We start from the raw sequence: 25,707 nt of genomic DNA, 5'->3' as shown, positions 1-25,707 counted from the left end.
ATCCTGTTTCCACGTAAATGCCAGCCTCTGAATCACCAGTGACTGTACGGGACGTGTGCTCACTCTCAGCTGTTGAAGCGGAGTCTGCAACTGGGGAAGGAAGAACTAGGACCCTCCTGCAGCTTCCTTTCTGCCTCCGTCCAACCCTCACCCCAGGTCAAGATAAATGGTCCTGAGGCTTAACCAGAATCCAGATTCCAAGACAGAGGGCATAACCCTCCCAGGTGTACCTGGGACTGGTGAGGTCAGGGGGCATGCCATGCAGAGCCTGGGTAAGACATGGGCCAGCACAGCCCTGCCCCTGGACGTGATGGCGCTGTCTCAAAGCCCCCAGATGCCAACACGGAGCCTCGGCTCGGGCACACGGCCACCCCAGGCCCCTCCAGTCACCCCAGACAGGACCCTGAGAGGCAGAGATGGACATTCAACCACAGGCCTGCAGAGCCCAAGAAACATGTTTATTGTTCAAGTGGCTCATATTGCTGTGTGAGGTTGGCAGCAGACGGTGCCCAGCTCAGTGCAGGATCCAGAAATGACACCACAGCCATGGGAAGGAAGCCCAATTTGTGCCCTCCCTGGGAGAGTGCCTGGCTGGGTGAGTCAAGGGTGGTGTGCAAAGCACAGGCTGGGGGGTCTGCACCTGACTCAGAAAGCCGCCCCCCCATAACTGCTCTGCATCACCCCTGGGTCTCTCCAGCTCTGCAGAGTCCAAGTTGGCTCCTCACCCACGGGGAATGCCAGTGTCCACCCCATTGCTCCCCAGGGCCCTCACCCAGGAGAGCAGCTTGGCCCCAGAGATAGGACACTTCAAGAGTAAACGAGGAAATGGGTAGGTGCAGCCTGCTCAACATCAATCAATAAATTAATGAGTGAATAAATAAACGGCACACACAAACACTGAGAAAGAAACACAGTAACGCCCGGGCTAGACGCACGGTGGACGGACGGCGCTGGATGTCCCTGGTGGGGGCCAAGCCCCGCCCCACGAGCAGGGGAGGGAGGTGCTGGGCCCTGGGGGCTTAAGGCACGAGGGAAGCCGCCGGCCGGCCTCTGTGCAGCCGTGCCACTAGGTCAGAGGCTGGTGGACGACACGGACAGCGTGGGCGAAGAGGGCGGAGGGAAGTTGAGCAGCTCCAGCACCGCCACGCCCACGCTGCTACGCCGCGTGAACATGCAGGACGCGGCCACCCACTTGTTGGTCCTCGGGTTGTACTTCTCGATGGAGTTGAGGCTGGAACTGCCGTCGTTGCCCCCTACGGCGTACAGCCATCCATCCATGGCCACCAGGTCGTGTGTGCTCCTGGGGGCAGGGTGGAAGGGGAGGAGCAGGGGGTGAGGCCTGGGGTGAGGAGGGGGCAGGGCCAGGGTCTGGAGCTGTGGCCACTGGAAAAGCCTGGGGGCACTGCCCAGGGAGGTGTCTTTGGGGCGGGGCCTTGGCTATGGGGGGGCGGGGCCCTGAAATGGGAGACTCAGGAGGGAGGTGGGGGACAAGCTGTGCAGGGGTAAGGCCCTGTTAGTTGGAGGAACAGAGGGCAATGGTGGTGACAGTTCTGGGGGCCTGTGCACCTTCTGATGTTCATAGGCGCCACACTCTCCCAGGCGCCTGCCTTGGGGCTGTATCTCTCCACAGAGTTGAGGCAGCTGGTTCCATCATTGCCACCAGCCACGTAGAGGGCCCCCTCCAGCACTGCCACGCCTGCCGAGCTGCGCCGGCTCAGCATGGAGGCCACGGGCGTCCAGGAGTTCACCTGAGGTGGAGGGATGGGCTGGGGGCCGACCCACCACCAGCCTCCCTCCCTACACGTGCAGACCTCTACTCCAGGGTGGGGAGTCTGTGAGACAACGTGGACATAGAGAGATGACCCTCTGGGGGATAGGGGTGGCCAGAGTGTTGACCTCAAGCACCTCTGGGGAACAGGGATATGTGACTGGGGAATTTCACACCTGGGGCTCATACTTCTCCACGGTGGCCAGGTGTGATGAGCTGTCATAGCCACCCACGGCATACAGGTTTCCATCTGCAGGGAGTGAACACACTCATGGCGCCCCCGTTGTGTGTGAGAGCCCCTGGGGCTGGGTGCTACACAGTGCAGGCGCCCACCGAGCATGGCCACGCGCACGTATCGCCTCCGTGTGCTCATGGCGGCGATGGATGTCCACGTTCCCGTCAGGGGGTCATAGCGCTCAGCACTGTAGACACCAGGACTGCGGCTGACCTTGAGCAGTGGAGGAAAGGCAGTCCCGGCCCCAGGACCTGCCCTCCCCTGAAGCATGACTAAAATTCCATGCTAGGCAGTCACGGAGGCTGACCCCAGAATCCCACTGGAGCTGGAAGCAGGGCCATGCTGGGTGGACATGGGCCACGGGCTGCCTGGACAATGCTGGGCAAGTGTCCACCTGGGTCCAGCCCCTGCCCTGGGGGAAGGACCCCAGAGAGGAAAGAACATGCCACTGGGCTGGCCAAGGTATTGGGGACCCTGGTGACCTCAGGCAGGGTGCCCCTTGGCTCCCCGCAGGCAGGACCCCTGCAGTCCTGGTGCAGCCACACCTGCTGAGCCAACTCCAAAAGGCCACCCGGCCCTGACCCCGGCCACTACCTGTTGAGGCAAGAGGCCCCATCGTAGCCACCAGCTGCATACAGGAGCCCATGCAGGGCAGCCACACCCAGGCAGCTGCGCCTCGTGCCCATGGACACCTCCGGCTGCCAGGTGTTGGTCACAGGGTCGTAGGACTCTACGGTGGCCAGATCTGAAGTCCCGTCGTAACTAGGGGAGGGTCCACTGCTGGTCAGGGCTGGCCCAGTGGGCACACGCCAAGCCCCTGACCTGAGACCAGCCTCCAGTCTTACCCGCCCACAGCATACAGCCGGTTCCCCACTGCCGCCACGCCCACCCGGGCTCGGCGTGTGGACATGGAGGCCACCACGTGCCAGCGGTCAGTGCGCGTGTCATATGCTTCACAGTCCCCGTGGATGGCGAACAGGCTCCCGCCACCTAGGGATGGGGAGGTGACGGGGCAGGACGAGGGCCCAGGGAGGTAGTTGGCTAGGAGGCTCTATCACATCTCGAGATTGAGGGCCTGGAGGCTTCCAGGGCGAGTGGGGCGGGGACTGGTGAGTGGGTCACACCGTGGGGGACGGAAGAGCAGATGTGGGGTGAGTGCAGGATGGAACTAGCACAGGGTTGGGGAGTAGGGCTTGTGCTAGGCTCATGGGTAGGGACACGGGGCAGGGCTTGGGGGACAGGATGGGACAGGACAGGTGGGCATACCCACAGCAAAGAGCACAGGACCAGCGCCTTCACAGCGCCGGGGCCGGGTGCGGCTTGTGCCCAGGACGCCCCTCTGCTCGGGCAGCAGGTGGAACTTGAGGGCCTCGATGAGTAGGTCCTTGCAGTCTGGGTGGTGCCGCACCAGGCTCTCAGCGTCCACATGGCCCAGCAGGAAGTCCCGGCTCAGCAGGGGCAGGCGGACACACTTCATCAGCTGGGATGTGGATGCTATAGTCAGGTAGCAGGCCCTGCCCTGAGACCCTCTCAGGTACCCTGGAACCTTCTTGAGACACATGCCTGCATCACCCCTGTGGGGTTTGTGGGCACATAAGAGCCCAGCCACAGCTGGGTCCTCAGCCATTGCGTCCCCTCCTGAGCACTGTGGGCCCCGCCCCCCTGCCCGCCGGGCCTGGCCTCACCCGAGGAACGTGCTGCCTCCGGGCATCCACATCATGCTTGACCCAGCTCAGGACGGCACGGTAGACGTCCTCCTCTGAAGGCACGTTCAGGCTGTCGCTAGAGACCAGTTCCAGCACCTGGGGGTGGGGACCCTCAGACCTGAGATTTGGGGAGGATCTTGGGGCCCACGGAGCCCTGAAAGTGCCTGGGAGGGAGAGTCCAAGGGGCCCAGTGTTCCTATGAGGATGGGCCAAGCAGGGTCAGGAACCACAGGTCCAGTTCCTGAGGGCCAATTCCAGGGTCGTCCTGGGGATGTGGAACCAGTGACTACTGGGGGAGTAGGTGATCAAGTAGGGAGAATGTGATCAAGACAGGAGAGCATCAGGAATCAATGGTAAGTGCTTGGGTGGAGTTAGAAAATGGGGGTGGTTGTGCCCAAGGGACAGTGTTTGGGTTGGAATGTGGGTCAGAAACTGGGGATAAAGGTTGAGAGACAAAGGACCAGGTCTTTAGGGTGCAGATGATGGAGCCAGGGACCAAGGCTGGCTCTGGGGTCCAGGAACTAGGTCAGGGTCAGGATCTGGGTCAAGGTCCAGGCTGTTCCCCAGCTACCACGTTACCTGCTTCAGCGGCAACAGCATGAACTCCTCGGTCTTGGCCACGTCCACGAAGTGCTGCAGCACGTACCTGTGTGCCGCCTTGAGCAGATCACCGCAGGAGTGCGTGTCGGCGAAGCCCCGGATGCCCAGGCAGTTGGAGGGGTCCAGCTGGCTCAGCAGGAACTTGCAGCAGGCGTCTCGGACGCCATTCAGCTGCAGGAGGCTGGCGGCTGGGAGCAGAGTCTGTGAGGCAAGGTGGGAGAGAGGGCCGGGGAGCAGGGGCAGAGAAACAGATGTGAGGACTAAAGGAGTGGCCACACTACAGAGGATGCTAGGGGCATGGGGTAAGCGGAGGCACTGGCACCGTGGCAGCACGGGTCGTGAGGCTGAGGCTGCCACACCTGCACGTTGCCTTCTCCCACCACAATTTCCGCTGTGTATGCAAACTGCACCAGCTGGTCCAGGGCCTGAGGGTCGATGTCGTGCAGTGTCACGTGTGTCTGACGGCTCTCACTCATCTCGTCTGGGGGTGGGGGGGCGGTATGGGACAGCAAGTCAGGCTGGGGCCCACGCCAGGAGAGCTGCAGAGCCCCCCAGCACCCGGACCAGATGGGCTGTACTTGCTTGTGAACATGGCGTGGAAGTAGGGGCTGCAGGAGGCTAGCACCACCTTGTGTGCCCGGATCTCCTTGGCAGCTACGTGTAGGACGATGTCACACAGGAGGCCGCGCTGTCGCATGCGGCTCATGGCCACGAAGGCGTCGTGGTAGTGCCGCTTGGAGTTGTGGGACACAGCGTGGCCCTCGCGGCTCAGCAGCTGCATTGTGCCTTCCATGGGGGCTGTGGGCCGGGCCTGCCGGGGCCGGGCACGCTCTGCCTCAGGGCTGCACATGGGCAGTGACCCGTCAGGGTGTACTCTGCACAAAACTGCTCACCCACCCTAGAGACTTTGGTCAGGGCCTGGGCACCCAGGAAGCCACCTTCCCCCAAAGAAGCCCGAACCAAGTTTCCATGAAGGACCCATGCCCCTAGGGACCCCATGTGCTCTCCAGGCGCCACCCACTCTGCTGCCTCGCGGCCAGGAAGCCTCCTCGGAGTCCAGCCAGACTCTGCTCCAACCTGCTTCCCGCTCTAGGTCGGCTCCCATGCCAGACCCAGGTCGTTGAACCTGTACGGCTTCCTCTGCCACGATCCCTGCTCAGGCACATACTTCCCTCCCCCCAGGAGCACCCCCAGCTCCCTAGGCCCTCCTTGGGACTAGGCTTTCTGTCCATTGTTGGCCACCCTTCCCGCGCCCCCGTCGGAGTCCGGTGTCCTCCGCACAGGCTGCGGGAAGTGCACGAAGTGAACTGATGCGTACTGGCCGATGATCCTGAAGCGGACCCCTACATCGACAGGCAATGTAACCTCTTTTGACCCTTAATCCCTCATCCTGCAGACAGGCCGCGCGAGTCTTTGAGCGGCACAGCCGGAATTCAAGGGCGGCGGGTGGGGTCAGACCTCCGGGAGCAGCCACCTCGGGATGCCCTACCCCGCGCCGGCTGTGTGCGCGGATAACGCAGAGGGTCTGGACCCTCCGCGGTCCGACGAACCGGCAGGGCGCCAGGCCGCCCCCTCCCGGCAGCCTGCCAGGGTTGGCGCGCCCCTCCTTCCCTCCTACTCGGCCCTAGCCAGTCACTAACCCTAACCCCTGGCCCACTCACGCTGGAGGCTGCGGCGGCGGCGGCGGCGGCGGAGCCTCCGGCGCGGGCCCGGGGCTGCCGTGCTCCGGACTTTGCGTCCTGCCGGCAGGGCGCTCGCTGCGCGGCTGCATGGGTTCGGCCGCTGGCCCGCCGCCGATCCGCGGAGGACGCACAGACCAGCCGATGCCGGGCTGCTGAAGGGCTGCTCCGCGGTGGCGACCGGCTTGGCGTCCCTCAATCCCGCTGCTTGCCCGCAGCCGCTGTTTCTCGGCGCCGCCCGCCCGGCCTCCCGCGCTCTCCCGCGGTTTCGGGGACGCTGCCTAGCGGGCGAATCCTCTCAATGTTTTGGGGCTCCGTCCGCCTCCACCTCCAGGAAGCCCCCCAGGCCGCGCCCGTCGCCTATATCTGAGAACCCTCCAAGATCTGCCCGCGTCACCTCCTTCAAGCCTTCCCGGCCCCGGAATCTTCTGGGGGCCGAACGGCCCAACGTGATTGCCCAGGCTGCATCTGCTTGCCTCTCTCCAACGCCACGCAGGCCCCTTTGCCTGTCTGGCCTCGACTGGACGCTGGCTGCGGAGTGGGAGAGCGGGTGGGGCGCACGTCCTTAGGGCTGTGAGGTCCTCTGTCTTGGGATCTGGCTGTCCAGGCCCGCGGACCTCTGCCATTAGACGGGTGGAGGGAGGGGTGGACATAGGTTGAGTTCTCCATCGCCTTCCTTCCCTAAGGCAACCTTCCAGCCTCACGGTCTTTGCACCGGCAGGCTGTTTCACGGACCAGGCAGAGGAAAAGTGGCTGTCCCTGCCCGGGCGGGCCTGGAGACTTAGGCAGATGTCTTAGTAACTGGAGTCCCAGGAGCGGACTCGCTGGACTGAAGTATCAGGCATCCTCTTTGAGGGAGATTTGGCCAAACTGGCTTCAATAACAATGCTTGAATCTTTCCGCTGTCTGCCTGCTCCCCCCTTCAGTCCCGCCCAGCGCAGGTGCTACGGGACTATCCAATGAAGTGGTTCTCATCCTTCTGATCCTCATAAGTGTTGTTTATCTTTTCGCATCTCCATTTCTGTTTTCGTTTGTTTTCCGATCTGCGGAAAACTAGATTGTTGGCTTTTTATTATTGATTTGGAAAAGCTCTTTGTATAAGAGTCTTCTCTGATGCATGGTTCCCCTCACCCTCATGCATTTTTTTTTCCCGCGGTCGATGTATTGACATCCTCACTGGCATGTGTTGACAGAGCTCTGGGAGGCTGTGGGCAGGGCTGGGCGAGGGCGACCCGGGCCCCAATCCCACCTTCCGCCAGGTCGATGTCGTTATTAGTGCCTTTTTTGGAGAAAAAGATTTGTAAGCGGACAGCGGGATTCCGCCCTACGCAGTCCTGCCGGGTCCTGGAGCTCTGCAGTCCGTCCCTCAACAGAAGCGTGCGGGAGCCGTGACAGAACCAGGCCTGCGCCGGAAGCTCGAGTCCCGCTTGCCACCCTGGGAGTAGGGGCGCCGCCCGTCTAAAAATGAGATGTGAACGCGCCCTCCCGCCTAGATGCCGCCACAGCCACCGTTGTAGAACCCTAAAGCCACCTGAAGGGGCGGGGCCAGGGGCGTGGTCGGCCTGCCGGAAGTTCTCCTGGCGCAAGGGCTGCTGGGACCGGAAGTTGGGTGCACGTTGAGGTCCGGCAGTCATGGCAGCGGCGCTGAGCCGCAAGCGGTGAGTTGAGGCTTCTATCCAGCCTCTCGGAGGGTGCTTACGTCCAAAGGGGCTCCCCTTGCGCCTCTCTGTGTCCCTGGGGAGGCCGGACTGGGCACATCGAGCTGGTGGGGAGTCGTTACTCCAACGGCATGGCCCGCAGGCGCCTTGAGGAGCTGACGGTGGATGAGTTTCTGGCCTCGGGCTTTGATTCCGAGTCCGAATCGGAGCCCGAAGGAGCCCCAGAGGCGGAGACGCAGGCGGTGCGCGCGGCAGCCCGGGAGCCGGATGGACCAGGTGGGAATCCCTTGGCCAGGTGAGTGGGAGCATCCTTCATGGGCTGTGTGTAAGCCGAACCCCCTTAATCTTAATATTCCTGGTCCGCCCTACCAGAAGTGTGCTTACCACTCTTGGCGCCTCATAACTGAGGCCTAGGGACTTCTGACTCCTCCCCAGACCCTTCGGCTTATTTATTCCTCCATCGGTATTTACCGGGCGTCTGTTTTGTGCCAAGTCATCCAGATGATGGGCCAACGTTGGAGGATAGTCTTCTTTTGTGGCCTCGGGGAGCTTACCCGGCCTTGGATAAACGACAGTGTGTGGGGTGGTAGAAGCGAAAAGTGCTGCAGACGAGAAGGAAAAGCAGAAGGGGATAAAAAGATAAAAGAATAGGGATCCTAGCTGGGAGCGTTTAAGGAGGTGTTAATTTAGCAAAACCTGAGGGAGTAAACTGCAGCAGTAGGGGAAGAATGGCAGCAGGAACAGAAAAGGTCCTGCGGTGAGAGTGCTCACTCAGAGGTGAGCACGGCTGTGGCAGAAATGAGGGGGAAAGTAGCAGGAGGTGTATCTGGAGACAAGATGACGGGCGGAGTCTTGTAGACTTTTTACCTGCATTCCAGTACAGCCGGAAGTTATCTCAGGGTTTTGAGTAGTGATGTAATGTCATGTAACTGGTAACAGAATAGGTCCCTTAGGTTGCTGTGCTAAGAGCAGCTGTAAGGGGAAGGGATGGACAAGGAAATTGAGAGATGTTGCTGGCTGGAGAGGAGTCATGAGAATTTTGAAAGTATTGATGGTGAGATCTCATGACAGATTGCATGCTCACTGTGAGAGTCAGAGAGGGTTTACCTTTCACCTAAGTACCTGGAAAGGGGGAGTTTTCAACAACTGAGGTGTTATTGTTCAGTCGCTAATTCTGCCACCCTGTGGACTGTAGCCCACCAGCCTCCTCGGTCCATGAGATTTGCTAGGCAAAAATACTGGAGTGGGTTCTCCAAGAGCGGGGTGTGGGCAGAGCAAGTTTGGAGGAAGCCCAAGTTCAGCGTCATATGTGTTTGGATTGAAACAAGTGCATTGAAACATGTAGAGAGACTGTTGAGTGTATGAGTTTGGGTTTTGGAGGGAGAGAGATCTACTGGAAACTTAGTCTGTGGAAATCCCCCTGCCTTGGTTGTTGGCAGCTGCTATGGAGGGAGCAGACTAAATCTCGTAGATTCTCTGAGAAGGACGGGAAGCCACATTTCCCCCCCACCCAACCCTTCTCCCCTCGGCCTTGGCTGTGGCTGCCAATCAGACTTGAAGACCCCCACCTTCTCAGTCGGCGTAAAGGTGGTGCGTCTGAGCACAAGGACCAGCTCTCTCGGCTGAAGGACAAAGACCCTGAGTTCTACAAGTTCCTGCAGGAGAATGACCAGAGCCTGCTGAACTTTAGCGATTCAGACAGCTCTGAGGATGAAGAGGAGCAGCTCCACTCCCTGCCAAACATGCTAGAAGTGAGGCCCTACGCAAAGTTGGTGGGGGACAGGGACATATTTATGGTCTCTGCATCCCATGCAGCCCGACCCCCTGTGTTTGGCACAGGAAGCAAGTGAAGAGGAGGAGGAGGAGGACGGGGTCCCCATAGGACCTGAGGGGAAGAGGAGGGATTCTGTCCCTGTGACCCTCGCCATGGTTGAGAAATGGAAGCAGGCAGCAAAGGTGAGAAGTGGCGGGGGTGGGAAGCAGCTGGCTCCCCCTTCCCCAGTCTGCCCTTGCTTCATTTCAGTGATTTGGGGCTGTGCAGGCTCAGGACTTCATTCTCTCCTTCATTCAGAAACTAGGGCTTCTGCCTGTACCCTTCTTCTCAGTTTTTCTCCAGGGCTCCCTGAAGTCCACTGTGGGGAGGATGTGGTCTCTGTGTCTTTGCTAGTTGGTGGAGGCAGAGCCATTTTGAGGGCCTTGCAGTGGTTTATGCAGGGAAAAGAAAGGACAGAAAGGGAGAACTCCAGATACCACTTGGAGCTGGTCATTGTTTGGATCCGGGACCCTCCACCCCTCCCCTATGGCCCTTCCAGGAGGATTCTGGACTCTTTGTTCCCTACATGTGGCTGAGTAACACTGCTCCCACCTCTGCTCTTGGTCTGAAGACATGGGTGAGGGATGCCTTTCTTTCAAGGCAATTCCTGGAGCTCCAGCTAGCTGCCTTTTGCTTTGCCAAGCACAACTGACCGCACCCCCAATGTCTGGGTCCTTCTGCCCCTTTAGCAGCACCTTACACCAAAGCTGTTCCATGAAGTTGTACAGGCGTTCCGAGCGGCTGTGGCCACCACCCAAGGAGATGAGGAAGGCGCTGAGACCAGCAAATTCCAGGTCACGGACAGTGCTGGTGAGCTGGGGCAAGGGGACCAGGGATACAGGCTCTCTATTTGATCCTCTGTTCTGAGAATGGCATCTCTGGACCCCTCATTGCAGTGTTCAATGCTCTGGTCACCTTTTGCATCAGAGATCTTTTTGGCTGTCTCCAGAAGCTGTTGTTCGGAAAAGCCCCCAAAGACAGCAGCAGGTAAGAGGAAAGAGGACAGCACAGGGATGTGGTCAGGGTCCGGCCCTGTGAACAGCAGTGGTGCTGGGACCTAGTGGCCCCACCTGGCCCAGAAGAATGTTGAGGACAGAGCCAGGCTCTTGACTGGGCTCTTGGCAGAGGCTGGACACTTGGGGCCTTATGGGCGTAGCTCTGTCCCTCCTCCCTGCCCAGATTCCTCAACAGCTACAGAGTGTGTGCTTGGCTTTGGTCCCCCATCTTCTTGGGTCAGGATTCTCTCTTTTCTTCTTTGGACTAATCAGTCTCATCTACTCTCCTTGGTTTTTGCTCTGTGGCATGTGTGTGTGTGCATGTGTGTGTGTCTCTCTCTAAGCAGGGGCCTCATCCATGCAGGTTCCGGGCCTTGACTTCCATATTAGAGGTTGCTTGAGCAGAGAATGCTGTAGAAGGGCTTCAGAGGGGAGAGATAAGTAGCTGACATGGCAGGTTATGCGTTACACTGGGGCTCAGAGGAGTCTGGAAACCTCCAGGGAGAGGTCTTGCTGTGACCGTCTGAATGGGAGGTGGGGGAGGCCAGGATTTGGGGATGGGAATACCTAGGTCTCATGGTGGTGGGGGCTGGACTGATGGGTCAGGAAGGCACGGCCATGTGGAGGTGGCTCTGTCTGAGGGTACCAGGGAAGCTGATAGACTGGTGAAGGTGGAGGGGGCCAGGCAGCGAGTGAGTGGGCAGCACACACGCGGTACAGGTGGTGCTGGGTGTGGGCTCCCACGGGGGCCGCTACCCTGCACAGAGCAGTCTCCATGGAGGATGGCAGGTCCTGGAGGAGGTGGTGCCACCTCCTGGGTTGTGGCTTTAGGTGCCCAGTAGCTGGCATCAGCCAGCAGTCTTTCAGGGGCCACTGTCCTTTATTCTTTCACATGCTTTAGCAGTTAGAATGAACACCTACGTGCCGAGTTCTGAGTGTTGAGGGACGATGCCTTTGAGAAACTTCCAGAAGTATTCACCACTGTTGCTGAAATTAATTTGTAAGTGGCTTGGTCTCTCTAAAGTGTATGTGATCCAGGGAGTTTCCTAGTGGTCTAAGTGGTTAGATTCTGCACTTTCACTGTAATGGCTCAGGTTCAGTTTCTGGTCAGGAGACCAAGACCCTGTAAGCCAGTGGTCCCAACCTTTTTGGCACCAGGGATGGCTTTCATGGAAGACAGTTTTTCCATGGAGTGGGGTGGGAGTATGGTTCAGGCGAGAATTCAAGTGATGGGGAGCACAGATAAAGCTTAGATCATTTGCCCACTGCTTACCTGCTATGAGGCCTGGTTCCTAACAGGCTATGGACCAGTAGTGGTCCATGGCCCAGGGATTGAGGAGCCCTCCCAAAAGCCATGAGGCGTGGCCAACAACGAGACAAAATAGTGGCCCAAAGGAGCCAGCTTGTGGTTCTGGTTTGTGATGCCTCGGTCAGACCTGGGACTGCAGACTGGGTGCATGAGCCGTGTGGGAGCTAGAGGCCAGAGGTCCGTCTGGAGATTGTGGGGAAGTGGCTGGCCCCGGCTCAGACAGGGAGGACGTTTAACCCTCTGGCTGTGTGGTGGGGGTTTGAGGCTTGATGGTACCCTGCCTGAAGCATAGCTAGGGGCTACCCTTGAGAGAGTCCTAGTGTGGCTCATGTCTGTCCAGCTGGAGGAGCCCCTGAACGTCATGGGGAAGATGGTCGGGGAGGGGGGTGGTGGGATGTCTCTCTACAGGGCCCACGTGTCCTTGTGCTTTGGACACTGGCCTCTGCCTCCTAGTGGCCTCCTGAGCTGAGGGGGTGCTGTCTCTCCACAGGGTGCTGCAGCCGTCCAGTAGCCCGCTGTGGGCCAAGCTCCGGCTGGATGTCAAGGCTTACCTGAGCTCCGTCATCCAGGTGCAGTTCTGGGAGGTGGGGCCTACCAGTCACATGGGGGCCTGGCTACTCACATCCTGGGCCTCGCTGACCTCTCCTTCCTCCCCAGCTGGTGGCCTGCGTGGCAGAGGCGACAGTGGCAGCAGCCGTCCTCCAGCATGTGGGCAGCTCTGTGCCCTACTACCTGACCTTTCCCAAGCAGTGCCGCATGCTGCTAAAGGTGCGCTGGGGCGGGCACTGCTGGCCGGTGTGCAGGCGGCACCTGTGCTGCCCCATGGGGTTCTGTGTGAGCACACTGGGGTAGCAGAGCCCAGTTACTCGAGGGTGGGCTGCCCTGCTGGTGGGTCAGCTTTCTGTCACCCCATGCATATGTGTGGATGACAGGTCCGTTTTCTCTGTGCGGCCTTCAGAAGGGGTGGCGTGCTGTGTTTTTGCTCCTCCTTGATGGAGCTCTATCTTGTGGCTCCCCCGGGCGCTGTGAGAAGGGCTGCCTCTGGTTGGGCTCTGGGGGGCCAGGACCGGTGATGATAGTTTGCTTCCACAGAGGATGGTGGTCCTGTGGAGCACTGGTGAGGAGACACTGCGGGTGCTGGCCTTTGTGGTCCTCATCAAGGTCTGCCGGCACAAGAAGGATGTCTTCCTGAGCCCTGTCCTCAAGGTAGCGGTGCCCCCAGGTCTTCCCTTGGGGTCTGGGTTGAAAGTCTTGACCTGAGGGCTGGGCAGGCTGCCTTTGTGGTTGGGGCTCTTCACAAGCCAAGGGCACTGTGGCTCCTTGCCTGATTCCGTGGTTATTCACGCTGCAGCTCTTTCCTTCCTGGGTCCCAGGCTTCCCAGTGAGACCCTTCCCCTCTGCGCTGCAGACCCTTCTCAGGGCTGCTGGACTCAAGGAGCAGGACCATGATGAGGAGAGGGGTCTGCGGCAGACGTGTCTGGGCTGTGGTTCCTGCTGAGGCCAGCTCTGAGGGAAAGGCCTTGGTGTCTGGAGGGGGCTTAGAGCTGCATGTTGGGAGCACAGGGCACCAGGAGTTCAGAGGTAGCTCTGACTGAGGTGTTTCCGGCAGCAAATGTATATCACATACGTGAGGAACTGCAAGTTCACCTCTCCCAGCACCCTGCCCCTCATCAACTTCATGCAGCGGACCCTGACGGAGCTGCTGGCTCTGGACACCGGCGTGGCCTACCAGCACGCCTTCCTCTACATCCGCCAGCTCGCCATCCACTTGCGCAATGCCATGACAACACGCAGGAAGGTGTGCAGGAGTGGAGCCTGACCCACCGTGGGCCCTGAGCCTCATGGGAGAGACAGCTCAGCCCCTTGGCGGGGCAGGGGCCTTGCTGGTGGGGGCTGTGGAGTAGAGGGGACCCAGGGACTGACCGAGTGGATTTCTCCGGCAGGAGACATACCAGTCAGTGTACAACTGGCAGTTCGTGCACTGCCTCTACCTGTGGTGCCGTGCCCTCAGCACCATCTGCCCCAGTGAAGCTCTGCAGCCCTTGATCTACCCGCTATCCCAGGTTGTCATCGGCTGCATCAAGTGAGTCGGGGATGGGTGAGGCCACCCTGAGGACCAAAGGAGGGAGGAGCCAGGGTTACATAGGTGTCCTGGGGGGTCAGGGCTAGGGTTACCCAGGGCCTTCTGGGGACAAGGATACAGGAGGCTGTCCTTTAGGTCAGAATAGGGTCGAGTCACCCAAGGAGGTATCCAGGAAGGCCAGGAGGAGCTAATTTTCCAGGAGGGTCTGGCCAGTGCCCCTGGTGACTAGGGCCTCTAGGGTGTGGTGCTGTGACTTGGCAGCACCTGAGGAAGGTCTGGGGTTAGGCCGTCTGTGGCCTTGTGCCTACATTCCAGGATCCTTGTCAGCTGGGCTTCTGGATGCCTGTGACCTTAGTTGAGGATGCAGCACACACATGTATTTTGGGCTCACGGGACAGAGGAGGTGGTGTGCAGTCTGAAGGGAATTTGGGCTTATTTGCCCAGGTCTCTTGCACAGAGCAGATTTGGTGTGATGTGCCACGGTATGCATATGAATATTCAGTGTTGGTCTCTGGGAGCAGAGACTGGAGGAGCCATGTGTGGCCAGGAGAGGGCATCGCTGACCTCCTGAAGGGAAGAAAGAAAGGTTTTCACCAGAGGCTTCCGCTGCCCCACCATGTCATGCCTTGAAATGAAATTGAGTTGACAGGCAGGGAGGGCGTGTCCTGGTGTAACGGAGTGAAGAGGCAGGTCCTCACAACTTCGGCAGGGACCTTTTACTCTGCCCTTACTTGTCCGGGGCAGGCGTGGCCACTGGCCCTGCTGGGGAAGAACCCTTTCTGAGATTGGAGCCCAGTGGGTGGGGAGAGGTTGGGGCAGCTGGGCCAGGAGGGTCTGAGGCTTGGCCTTTGTTTACTCCCTCCTTCCCACGTGCCCAGGTTGGTCCCCACGGCCCGCTTTTACCCGCTGCGCATGCACTGCGTGCGCGCCCTGACACTGCTCTCGGAGAGCACGGGCACCTTCATCCCAGTGCTGCCCTTCATCCTCGAGGTGAGCCTGTGCCCGGGTTGTGGGGGGAGATGCCTCCTTTTGCATGTGGCCTGATCACCCCTCACCTTGGTACCACTGTCCTGAGTGCTGGCTCCTCGCCCATAGCACACGGGTATGACATAGCGCGTAGGTGTCGTCAGGGCATTGCTCTGCATGGAGCCTGCCTGTGAGTATTCTGCGCGGTGGGCAAGAGTGGCACCACAGGTGAGGACAGCCGCTCTGCAGGGCCGGCCCGAGAGCACTGGTTTTAGGTCACAGACTTGGGTTGATCCGCGTGTTTGCCAGTATCAGCGGCAGAGCTGGGCTGGAAGCCCCGTTAACTCCAAAGTGTGTTCCTGTGCTTGTCTGTGTGCAGGTGCATCTGTGTGTACAGGTGTGCACACAGCTCAGGTCAGGAAAGGCTTCTCTCCAAACGCTAGAGACCAGGACCAGGCTGTGGGGGTGCGGTTGTGGGTGAGGAAATTGCAGTGATGGTGACCCTGGGCTGGAGGGACCCTTCTTTGTCTCCAGATGCTGGTTCACAAGGTTTTCTGGCCTGTTTGAGGAGGAGGGCAGCAGCAGTAAATGAAGGTCCTGCCCTGGTCCTGCTCCCTCAGCCAGGGACCTGCTCTGTGGCAGAGGGACTCTGGGGGACCAGAGAGATCTGGAACTTGAGCTGATGGGGGGAAAGGCTGTGTTTGGGGGCTGAAGGGCTGGCACTGCATCTTGTCCTTGGTTTCAAGAAGGGTCTCTAGGGACCCAGGGTCCCATCGTGTGCAGGGGGGCTGACAGGTCCTTGGGACAGATTTTCCAGCAGGTTGACTTCAACAGGAGGCTGGGGCGCATAAGCTCCAGGCCCATCAACTTCGCTGTGATCCTGAAGCTGTCCAAGGTCAACCTGCAGGAGAAGGCATACCGGGTGAGCCCAGCCTCTGGGAGGGTCTGGGAGTGCCCTGGGCAGGGTCATGGCAGGGTGTCGGAGAGCATTGTGTGTGGGTTTCCTGGAGGCAGATGAGTATGGACCGGAGAAGGCTCACTGCCCTCCAAAGCTGAACTTTGTGGGCCTCCTGGGGTTGGGGGAGCTGGTGAACCTGAGCCCCCATCTGCCCTGACACTGACCACTCTCTCACTACCTCAGGACGGCCTGGTGGAGCAGCTGTACGACCTCACCCTGGAGTACCTGCACAGTCAGGCCCACAGCATCGCGTTCCCTGAGCTGGTGCTGCCCGCTGTCCTGCAGGTGTGTGCCCACTGCGTCCCGCCAGGATGCTTCCATGGGCCCAGACCCCTCAGCAGACCAGACCATCTCCTAACGGGCTAGCTCCCCTCATGGGGGACTGGAGTGGGACTTTGCAGTCCCAGCCACACGGGACGAGTGGCAGAGCCTGGGCAGTTGGCGTCTCTGCTGACACTGCCTGGCAGCTAGATCCCTGGGTGTGGAACCTGAGGAGTGGGCTGGCATGGGTGTACCGCGAGGACCCCAGGACCTGCCAGCACTTCTCCACCCTGCCACAGCCCAGGGTCCAGACCAGCCATGAGGTTGCTTGGAGGTGCTGGGGTTGAGCAGGCTGGACCTGGTCCCCCAGCTCTGGGTTGGGCTAGTCTGAATGCGTACTTTTCCAGGTGCTCCTGGGCTGGGTGATGCAATAGGAGAGGTTTGGGGTGGGAGGAAGCCTTGGCTGTCCACCTCAGCTTTTCTTCAGGCAATACTTGGGGGGGTGGGGGGACTCTCCCTCCACAGAGCTCCTTCTAGGCCACTTGGAGGTCTGTCACCCTCAGCCTGGGTCCTTCCCATCTCAGGGAGGCCTGTGCCTGTGGGCCTGGTGGTGAGCGGGGCGGGGCTGCCCGCACAAGTGTGTGTGCACCTGCTGTGTCTGAGTCCCAGGATCGTGGTCTAGAAAAGGGTCAGCAAATGTTCTTGGTAAAAAGTCAGATGGTAAATATTTTAAGCTTTGCAGTCACATGGTTTCTCGAAACTGCTCAACTTTCCCACAGAAAGGACAAAAAAACTCACAGAAATGCATGAACAAATGTGCCAATACAGCTTTATTTACAGAGACAGGCAGTGGGTGGGATGTAGCCTGGAGAGTAGATCCATGCTGTGCCCGCCACTGCCCACCCCTCTGCCTGGCCCCCAGGCTTGGCGCACATTCTCCCATCAGCCCTGCATAGGCCCCCAGGGGTTGGGCTATAGAGGTCACACAGCAACACCCCCCCTGCCATGTGCACCAAGGCTCCCCTGTCACAGGAGTGTCCCCCAGACCTGAAACACAGGAACCCATGACGCCACCCCACTCCCCACCCCTGCCTGTCTGCGGTCACTGCACACAGGGTACAGAACAGCCTTGTGCCTGGAGCTAGGCTGAGCCTCTTCTTCTGCAGCTGAAATCCTTCCTCCGGGAGTGCAAGGTGGCCAACTACTGCCGTCAGGTACGCCAGCTGCTCGAGAAGGTGCAGGAGAACGCAGAGCACATCCGCAGTGTCCGCCAGAAAGTCTCCTTTGGCGTGTCTGATCAGCGTGCAGTGGTCAGCTGGGGTCCAGAGCCCAGGCCCTGGGGGCACCAGTCAGTGTATGGCTGGTGTGTGGGAGTTTGCCTAGGGTGGGACATGACCCTGGACTTCTGCACAGGATGCCTGGGAGAAGCGAACCCGAGAGGAGGGGACTCCACTTACCAAGTACTACAGCCAGTGGCGAAAGCTGAGGGACCGCGAGATTCAGCTGGAGATTAGTGGCAAAGAACGAGTATGGTGGGGGTTCCGGGATGTGAGCTTGGCTGGGAGGATGTGAGCTGGGGTCGGTGGGTGCTACCCCCAGCTGCCGCTGCTCTGACAGCAGATGGTGGGCAGAGCCAGGTACAGTCTGGGGGCTTCTCCTGTGACCCCCAGGAGGAAAGGCCCCAGGGCTGTGCTGGGGCAGAGCATCTGCTGCCCCTTCTCAGGCCTGATGGGCTAGGACTTTTGTGGGGTGAATTCTGGGCTAACCTTGTCATGTGAGCCAGCTGTGGACCAGCAGGGAGGGCCGCGAAGAGCTCTAGCTGTCTTTGGGTCTGGTCCTGAGCAGTGGGTGTGGACGGCGTGATCTGAGGGGATGGCTTTGTGCCAAGTGACATGGCTGTCTGCAGCCCTGCCCTGCTGTCAGTGTGGGCTGCCGTCTCTTCTGGGGTGATGGCTGAAATTGGGGGGAACAGGAAGGTTGGCGCTTCAGTGGCCCTTAGTGGCCTCCTTACTGGCCTGGTGAGGCTGCTGTCCAGGAATCCTGCCCGGTGATGCTGACCGATCGTCCCAAGAGTGGCCGGGCAGGGTCCTTGCTTGGAAGGTAGGCTGGAGGCTAGAGGAGGGGTGCTGGGGGGGCGACAGGGAGCAGGACTGGGTCTGGTAAAGCCGTCAGTGGGAATGTGAGTGGGGCTCTGGCTATGGTGGGTGGGCTACCACCCTCACCTGCAGCTCTTGGTCCCTATCCTTCCAGCTGGAAGATTTGAACTTCCCAGAGGTAAAGCGCCGCAAGGTGGGGGACAGGAAGGATGAGGACAGAGCAGAATTCAAGGACCTGTTCGATCTGGAGAGTGATGATGAGGATGATGCCCCGGACTTCACAAAGAGAGGTTTGGCCTGAGTGAGCTTCAGCTTGTGCTGGGGTCCTGGGAGCAGGTGGGCCTAGCAGGCTTCCCACCTCATCGAACCACAGGAAGGGCGCTTGTCATCACCCCTCCTGCCACGTGGCTGGCTTTGAGGTGGGGGCCCTCCTGGAATTGGAACACAGGCCCCTAAGCTTTGTGTCACACCCTCCCACCACAACTTTTTGGGAGCAGTTCTGGGTCCTCTCCAGTTGAACAAAGGAGACCTGAGGGAAGGTGTGGTACAAAGTTGGGCCCCTAGCCCCCCTGCTGCTTTAGCAGCCACCTCTGTGCATTTGCTGGTGGGTCCACTCCCATGGGCTCTTGTGCTTGGCTCCCAGGGATACCTGGGTCCCCAGGAGCATGGCAGAAAGTGGAAGAGGAGGATGACGACAGCAGCAGTAGCAGCGGGGAGGAGGAAGTCAGCAAGTCAGAGGGTAAGTGTTTCCCAGAGGGAGGGCTGCTATGGTTTTTGAGCCCATCTGTCTGGAGCCCAGGGCTGCCTTGGGGGATCTTGTGGGTGGGCAGAGCCATTGGCTCTAAGCTGGGCCCATGCCCCTCCCTGGGGACCCCGGCCCAGCTGCTCCATCCTGGCTGGCTCTGCAACAGCAGCAGCGATAAATTAATTAGTGCTGTGATTAATTAGTGATGAGTAACCTCTGAGGCTGGCTTCTTCCTGATAAAGCAGAATTTATGTAGCTGTGCTCTCTCCCTGCAGATGGAAGCCCAGACACAGAGGCGGGGCTGGACCCCCAGGAGCTGTGGCAGCTGGCCCAGGGGCCAGAGGATGAGCTGCAGGACCTTCAGCTCTCTGAGGAGGACTGAAGGCTGCCCACCTAGAGTCTGGCGGGGGCTGCTGCGCAGGGTTCCCGCCTCCCTAGGCAGTCAGGCGCGCTGCTTCTCCACTGGGGCTGAGCCCGGAGGCCCTGAGGTTAGCGCCCCTGCAGGGTGAAAGGGCAGTAGATGGTGGACAGGCCTTTATTTTTACAATATAAAAGACCAGAAAGTACCAAATGCCGTCCAGTTCCTGGAGCTGTGTCTGTAAGCCACCATGGGGCCTGCTTCCCACCACAGCCCACGGTGGCGGGTGGGAATGCACCTACCCGGTGGGGCAGGCTGACGCAGCCATGCCGTGGGGCCAGTGCCACGTGCCTCTGTGGCTCCTTGGTCTCTGGCTTATTTGCAGCTCCTGGGATGCAGAGTACCGACCCCCAGGGTCTGCACCAGGCTCTGCAGTCACCCCCAGAGTCTGTGGAAACTGAATGTCGTGTTTAAAATTGTTTTTTGCATCCAAACAAAAAGGGGATAAGCTGTGGGCGGAGTGGCCTTTGCCTGGGAGCGGCTGGCACTGAAGGCCTGGGTCTGACACCAGCTCAGCACAGAGACTGGGAGGGGTCCGCAGGCCCTGGGAGCAGAGTCATGGTTCCATTCTCGTGCTTGGGTGAGGTGCGGCTGGCCGGGGGGTGCACCCCCCCATAGGGGGAGGGGGCCAATGCTGGGGACAGGGGCTGCTCCCCCGAGCTGAGCTCCCGCTCGGGAGGCCGCGCCGTTGGTGGCTGTAGCGGCAGAGCCACGGGGAAGCTGGCCATGTAGAAGACGCGGCCCAGGCGTTTGGCCACCTGTGGAGACACGGCCCGATGGGGCCTGTGAGGCTGCTGGCGTGCAGCCACGCAGAGCCTCCGTGCTGCCCCTCGGCCATCTGGAGACCACTGCCCCTTTCAGGTGCTCACCTGGGCCCGGATCTTGAGAGCAGGCCCCAGCTTCAGCCCCATGGTGGTCAGGAGGTGTTCTTCCGTCAGCAGGGGCAGGGTCTCCCCGTCAATCCCCTGTTCTCTGAAAACCTGGGAGGGGGCGGGGGCACGGTATCAGGGCCTGAGTGCTGGGGCTCTGTGTCCTAGGGTGTCCTCCGCTCTCCAGAGAAAGCAGAGCCAAGAGACCCTGGTGGTACAACTTGGGGAAAATGTCAGAAGAAAGAAAATTGTCCTCTGTTGGGCATGTGCCCATGCTGGAGGCAGAAGCACTGACAAGGGGAGGGAGGAGCATTCACTAGGACCTCCCTCCCCCAGTCTTTGAGAAGTCTGGGGTGGGCAGCACAGCAGGGGAATGGGAGGGCTCAGAACCATCCTGGGCAGGTGCCCCCTCACCGGTGCGTATTCTCCACAGCCAGACAGGCCCCCCACAAAGCTGCAGACGTCATCCACTGTCCACTTGCTGACGTCCTCAGGGGCTGTGGCCTCCTCCCCATCCATGAAGAGGCCCCCCATGGTGCCTGAGTTGGGGAGGATGGTGTTACTAGGACTCTGGCCAGCTCTTTTCTATGACCCCACCCCTGTCTGCTGACCTTTGCTCACCCTAATTATTCAGAAATGTTGGCTTGATGACTGAAAGGAACTTTTCTCCCCATGAAGACCCTCCCTGAGACCCTGGGTGGGACGTAGGGGGATGGGTCTCCTTCCACCCCAAGGAAAGATCTGAAGGCTGGGGGGGCGGTGCCCACCTGTGTGGAAGAAGGGGCTGACAGTGTAGGGTAAGCCCAGGGGCAGTGGAGGGGGCAGCATGGACCCTGAGAGAAGACCCTTCCCCTCAGAGCTGGCCCCTCCAGGTGGGGCTTGGCCTGGGTGGGGGGCCTGGCCTCCAGCAGCCACCATCTCGGAGTCCTCGCCGTCTGAGTCCTTGGGGGGTTCATCTTCAGAACCGTCTGGTGCCCAGAGTCCAGCCCCCGTTGTCTCCTTGGACTCATTGGGCCGGCCTGAGGCAGGGCTGGGGCCCCCTTTACGAGGAGCTCGGCGGGCAGGCTCTCGGGGTGGGGTAGGGGGCCCGGGGCCCGGCGGGCCCTGGGGAGGCAGGGCCAGCAGCGGTGCGGAGCTGTGTCTCAGCACCAGCATGGCCCCGCGCCGCTGCAGCTCTTCAGCACCGTCCGGCGGGCGCAGGGCGGCCTCGGGCGCCAGCAGTTGTGGCCGGTGCGAGCTCTCCAGCTCCTTCTGGCGCAAGAGCTCTGCTGACATCTCCAGCCTGGCGGTGGGGACAGCCCGCAGGGGGTCAGGCAGCTCCGCAGAGCCACTTCCGCCCCGTCCCCGCCCCCAGCCAAAGCACATACCGGGCCAGATTCTGCTTCCGCAGGAGCTCCTGCTGCCGGGCGAACATCTCCGCCTGGGCAGGGGGCAGGAAGCCGTAACCTGGGGGGAAGGGGACAGACCACGAGGCCGGGTGGCCGAGTGGTCCAGGGCCAGCGAAGCCCGCCCTGGTCTGTCCTTGGCTTCAACAAGGGCAGGGATGGGTTCGCCGGGAGCACTGATGGACACCGGTTCGGTAATAGACATACCCGATGGCCCCGCACCAACAGCCCCTCCCCGCGCCCAAGGGACAGAATCGCACACCCGCCTACTGCTCACCTGGGGTCTGGCACAGGGCCGAGGGCACCCCCAAAAAGGGGGGCCTGAGGTGGGGGCCCAGAGCGATGTGTGGGGCATTCTGGGGCGACAGCAAGGGGGGCGGTTGCGACAGCTCCCTGTGGGCGGCAGGGCGAAAGCTCCCTGTGGACTGCTGGGCCACGCGCGCCGCAGGCTTGGGCCCCCTCCTTCCCGGAATTGCTGCCCCAGCCCCCGCGGCCCCCGCTCTGGCCGCCTCTGCTAATTGCCGGCCCCGCGGGCGGTCGATGTGCGCCCGCCCCGGCTCCGGTCGTCCCTGCCCCCGCTGGCGGCGCCAATTAATCTCGGCGGCGGCGCGGAGGCGCTGGCCCGGCGGGCGGCGGCGACTGTGGCGGTAATTACCGCGCGGGAGCCCCTGGCCCCACGGCCCTGGCCCTCCTTTTACCGCCCCCGCCCCCGCCCAGCCCAGCCAACCTTGTGCAGACCGGGCGCAATTAGCCATGGTCCGGGAGGCGGCGGCTGCCGAGAACACCGCCGGGGTGCAGGGGGGGTCTCCCAGCGGGAGGGGAGGGGAGCAAAGTCCTCCAGCCCCCGCCCCTGCCTGGAGTCTCCCGGCCCCTACAAGCCTGGGGGGCTCTTCCGTGCAGCCAGCAGCTCCAGTGTCTGAGTCGGTGCTGCTGCGGGGTTCTCCCCTTCCTCAGCCCTCCCCCGACCTCGACCTCGGGGCTGCCAGACCTCGTGCTGCTCCCCCTCACCTCCCTGTTGGGGAAGCAAAGCCCTCAGCTGTCTCAGGGGCCCCTGGATTCAGCCCCACAGCTGCTCAACAGAAAGACACCCCACCCAGAGGGGCGGTCATCCCCAGCCTACCCCGAGAATGTTCCCCTGGTCCTCTGCCTGGCTGAGGGGGCATTACGTTGCTGCTGCAGAGCAGGCCGCCAATCTAGGCCCAAGCACAGCGCCAGGTCCACTGAGGACTCTGGCTGTGCGGCTGGGATGGGGAGATGCGGGCTGTGGACTTGACCTGCAGACACCAGCTGATGGGTCTGCCACCTGCAGCTCTCTAGCTCAGAAGCCAGCACAGGAAATGTAGGGGCCTCTCTGAAATGCAGGCACCCTGATACCTCTCTGAGAAGGACGGGGCGCCAGCTGGGCCGGTGGCGTCTCTGTGCTGAGCCAGGCTCTGCTTCCGACGCTGACCTGCCGTGGATGAGGGCAGGTGGACCTCCAGGCCACTGGGGCTCCTCGCAGCTGCTGCCGCCACCTCCTGTCGGACCCTCAGGAGATCTGGGGAGGGTAGGCACCAGCAGTGACCCAGAGGCCAGCCCCCACCAGGCTCTCATGTTCCTCACCCTGTTCAGAACAGGACATTGGCCAAGGACGCAGACTGGGAGCTTATTCTCCCAGATCCTGCTGGTTGGTCACCGGTGCAGAAAGATGAGCAGAAGGCCACAGGGCAGGGCAGACACCAGACATCCCTAGGCAAGGTGCCTGGCTGCACCGACTGGTCTTGGGACGGGGGCCAGGTGAGCATTTATAAGGGATGTGGAGATGTTAGGAACCAAAACGTGGTTGGGATGGAGAAAGGGAAAGGCCCGGACAGGGAAGGCTGGTAGTTCAGGAACCTTGACTTCGACAAGAACTGACACTGCCAAGAGCCAGACTGCAGCGCCCGTGAAGGGAGGAGTCACGCAAAGGCTAGAGTGTGGGGGCAGTGGGGCTGGAGTCCAGGAGCTGGGGCAGGTCTCCAGCCCTCTCCTAGGTAACACCTGGGCTCACTGCGCAGTCTAGGCGCCCTGCTCTCCACCCCCAGCCCTCTGTCCAGCTCAGGCCCCGACTTCAGAGTTCCCCGCCCCCCACGCAGCCCCCCACTGTGCCGGCTCCGCTGCCACCGCCTGTTTATAAATTAATTACCCGAAAAGCGGAGGTGGGTCCTGCCCTGGGCTGGGTGCCAGCCCGCAGAGCCCAGCCGGCGCGGCCGCCCGCATCGATCTCGGCAGGGCCCTGCGCCCCCGCCCGCCCGCGGCCTCGGTTATTTACCGTCGGCTCCCGGCGGGGGCGGCAGGCGGAGGCCTGATTGACAGCCCGGCTCCGCGCCGCTCCTGGCGGCCGGCGCCCCTCCCCCGCACAGCCAGCGGAGCCGGCCCCAGGCAGGGCAGGGAAAGCAATTAAAAAGGAAGATTTTTAAATTATTAACATTTGGTGAATTATTCAGGCTCTCGGTGCCTGACTGCCCTGGGGGACAGTGCCTGTGTAAGGAGAGGAAATCCAGCCCCTTTTCCCAGCAAGCACCCCTCACCCAGCTCCAGCCAGGAAAGGCAAGCTACTCCCCCTGGGCTGGGGTCTGCAAGGTCAGGGTGCAGCTGGACAGGGTGCCAGACGGTGCCCCTGTGGTGGTAGGGGGACTTCCAGGTGCTCCTCCTGAGCACCAGTGAAAGCTGGGCCACCAAACCTGAACTGCTGTCCATCCTGCTTCTGGACAGACATCCATGTGGACGTTCAGGGGGCTGACTGCTGCTCTGCTCCTGGCCCCACCCTCCAGAGAAGGGGTCTGGCACAGACTCTGCCCTGACTGCAGGTGGAGTCAGGAAGGACTACAGTATCCAGACCACACCATTCAGATGGGGGCAGGGGTGGGCGGGGACCCACAAGGACCTGCATGTGCTGGAGAGGGATGGGTCGGCCTGGTGAAACCCCCACCTCCCACTCTCCCTTCAGATCCCCCAAGCAGCTTCCTCCTCTGTGAAATGGCAGTGGGCAGTGGCCATTTGGAGAAGGAAATGGCAACCCACTCCAGTGTTCTTGCCTTGAGAATCCCAGGGATGGGGGAGCCTGGTGGGCTGCCATCTATGGGGTCACACAGAGTCGGACACGACTGAAGCGACTTAGCAGCAGCAGCAGCAGCAGCAGTGGCCATTTGAGGCCCTGCTGGGAGGCCTTCGGGAGACTTATTGGTGAGGGACCACCCTCCCTACCAGACCTACCCAAACAGGCCACTGTATTGGGTGCAGGGAGGAGGAGGTGGGCCTCACTGTCCACCTACAAGGGCTTTCAAGGCTTGAGGAGCCAAAAGACCTGCATCCAATCCCAGCCTTGGTGTCAGCAGCCACTCTTTTCAGGGTGAGCAGAGACCTAACAGGACAGGGCGAGTCCAAAGCACATTGTGGACACCCACGATGCCCTGGGGTGGGGCAGCATACCATGGCTGGGGAGGCCCAGGTGGTAGAGACGCTGAGGGTCCTCAAAGGTGCTGGCCTCACTCAGGGCGGACACCAGCCGGCGGTAATGGTCCTCGGGGGCCATGCTGGGCCCTAGTTCCGGAAGCAACAGAGTCTCTGGGTTGGGCAAACACAGGAGAGGGGGGCTTCCCCTTTAGACACTGCTGAGGGAGAGAAGCAGGGGCTCCCCTCTTAGAATCTGCTGCTGGCTGACTATGCCCAGCAGAGGGTCCAGACTGTCCCCCTCCCTCTCCAGTAGCTGTTCCCTCACCCCCCGGGGTAAAGCCCACACCTTGAGGAGACTTGCTTCGGGCCTTCTTCTCCAAAGGGCAGTCACTGCTGATGTGGGGGGAGCGACCCAGCCTCTTGCCCAACAGGTCACCTGGGAGAGGGCAGAGTGAACCCCATCCTGTGTTCAGGCCTTGGAGAGGCCTGGATAGGAACAGCTCCGGCCCACCCCAGTACCGGCCTCAATGCCGGCCCAGCTCCAGCTCAGCCCAGAACCATAGCTCTCATCACTCAGGGGTGCCTATGGGTCCTGGCCAGGTTCAAGGTGCCTCTGACCCTCGCCCAGTCCAGCAGGGTTGGGTCAGAGTGAGGGAATGGGACAGTCCAGACCTGGGCTCTGGACTGCATGTGTGTAGATGTGATGGGAGATGCATGGTTATGGCCTCAGGCAGCAACTCAGGACCCCA

The 25,707-nt window shown here is 60.9% G+C and overlaps 3 protein-coding genes across 8 annotated transcripts in view; 1 reads left to right on the top strand and 2 right to left on the bottom strand.

The window, feature by feature from the left end:
- Positions 1-437: 437 nt before the first annotated feature.
- On the bottom strand, positions 438-6,733 carry KLHL17 (kelch like family member 17). 4 transcript variants are annotated; one of them, XM_070384987.1, is made up of 12 exons: positions 5,971-6,732; positions 4,892-5,151; positions 4,669-4,790; positions 4,289-4,510; positions 3,689-3,805; positions 3,270-3,483; positions 2,849-2,993; positions 2,598-2,765; positions 2,102-2,190; positions 1,945-2,018; positions 1,567-1,748; positions 438-1,300 (listed from the first exon to the last, which is right to left on the bottom strand). In XM_070384987.1, exons 1-12 carry the CDS (start codon positions 6,078-6,080, stop codon positions 1,072-1,074), a joined length of 1,932 nt encoding a protein of 643 aa, XP_070241088.1. In that variant the 5' UTR covers positions 6,081-6,732; the 3' UTR covers positions 438-1,071. The 4 variants fall into 4 exon arrangements, with proteins under 4 accessions (XP_070241088.1, XP_070241090.1, XP_070241087.1 ...); XM_070384989.1 differs by lacking the exon at positions 1,567-1,748 and having other exon boundaries at positions 5,971-6,733; XM_070384986.1 differs by having other exon boundaries at positions 1,567-2,190; positions 5,971-6,733.
- Positions 6,734-7,497: 764 nt separating this feature from the next.
- NOC2L (NOC2 like nucleolar associated transcriptional repressor) lies at positions 7,498-19,445 on the top strand. Of its 3 annotated transcripts, none has more exons than XM_070384985.1 (19): positions 7,498-7,646; positions 7,789-7,941; positions 9,199-9,397; positions 9,486-9,602; positions 10,152-10,269; positions 10,356-10,446; positions 12,254-12,332; positions 12,421-12,531; positions 12,856-12,969; positions 13,373-13,561; positions 13,707-13,846; positions 14,725-14,836; positions 15,621-15,734; positions 15,954-16,055; positions 17,198-17,341; positions 17,445-17,558; positions 18,282-18,417; positions 18,771-18,866; positions 19,148-19,445. In XM_070384985.1, the coding sequence occupies exons 1-19, from the start codon at positions 7,621-7,623 to the stop codon at positions 19,252-19,254; spliced, it is 2,262 nt and encodes a 753-aa protein (XP_070241086.1). In that variant the 5' UTR covers positions 7,498-7,620; the 3' UTR covers positions 19,255-19,445. The 3 variants fall into 3 exon arrangements, with proteins under 3 accessions (XP_070241086.1, XP_070241085.1, XP_005888933.2); XM_070384984.1 differs by having other exon boundaries at positions 10,149-10,269; positions 19,148-19,444; XM_005888871.3 differs by having other exon boundaries at positions 9,223-9,397; positions 10,149-10,269; positions 19,148-19,443.
- SAMD11 (sterile alpha motif domain containing 11) overlaps positions 19,394-25,707 on the bottom strand; it is a 19,756-nt gene continuing 13,442 nt past the window's right edge. Inside the window, exons 6-14 of the mRNA XM_070384983.1 lie at positions 25,305-25,394; positions 24,995-25,129; positions 22,919-23,081; positions 21,822-21,937; positions 21,527-21,605; positions 20,927-21,441; positions 20,574-20,698; positions 20,160-20,270; positions 19,394-20,048 (exon numbers count right to left, since the gene is read on the bottom strand). Coding sequence (XP_070241084.1) covers positions 19,803-20,048; positions 20,160-20,270; positions 20,574-20,698; positions 20,927-21,441; positions 21,527-21,605; positions 21,822-21,937; positions 22,919-23,081; positions 24,995-25,129; positions 25,305-25,394 — 1,580 coding nt within the window. The 3' untranslated portion in view covers positions 19,394-19,802. The remainder of the gene's footprint in view (positions 20,049-20,159; positions 20,271-20,573; positions 20,699-20,926; positions 21,442-21,526; positions 21,606-21,821; positions 21,938-22,918; positions 23,082-24,994; positions 25,130-25,304; positions 25,395-25,707) is intronic.

This window comes from Bos mutus, chromosome 16 (genome assembly GCF_027580195.1).
Source record: "Bos mutus isolate GX-2022 chromosome 16, NWIPB_WYAK_1.1, whole genome shotgun sequence".
Classification (NCBI taxonomy): Eukaryota; Metazoa; Chordata; class Mammalia; order Artiodactyla; family Bovidae; genus Bos; species Bos mutus.
Note: the sequence above shows the minus strand (reverse complement) of the source record. Positions and strands in the feature narration are given on the sequence as shown.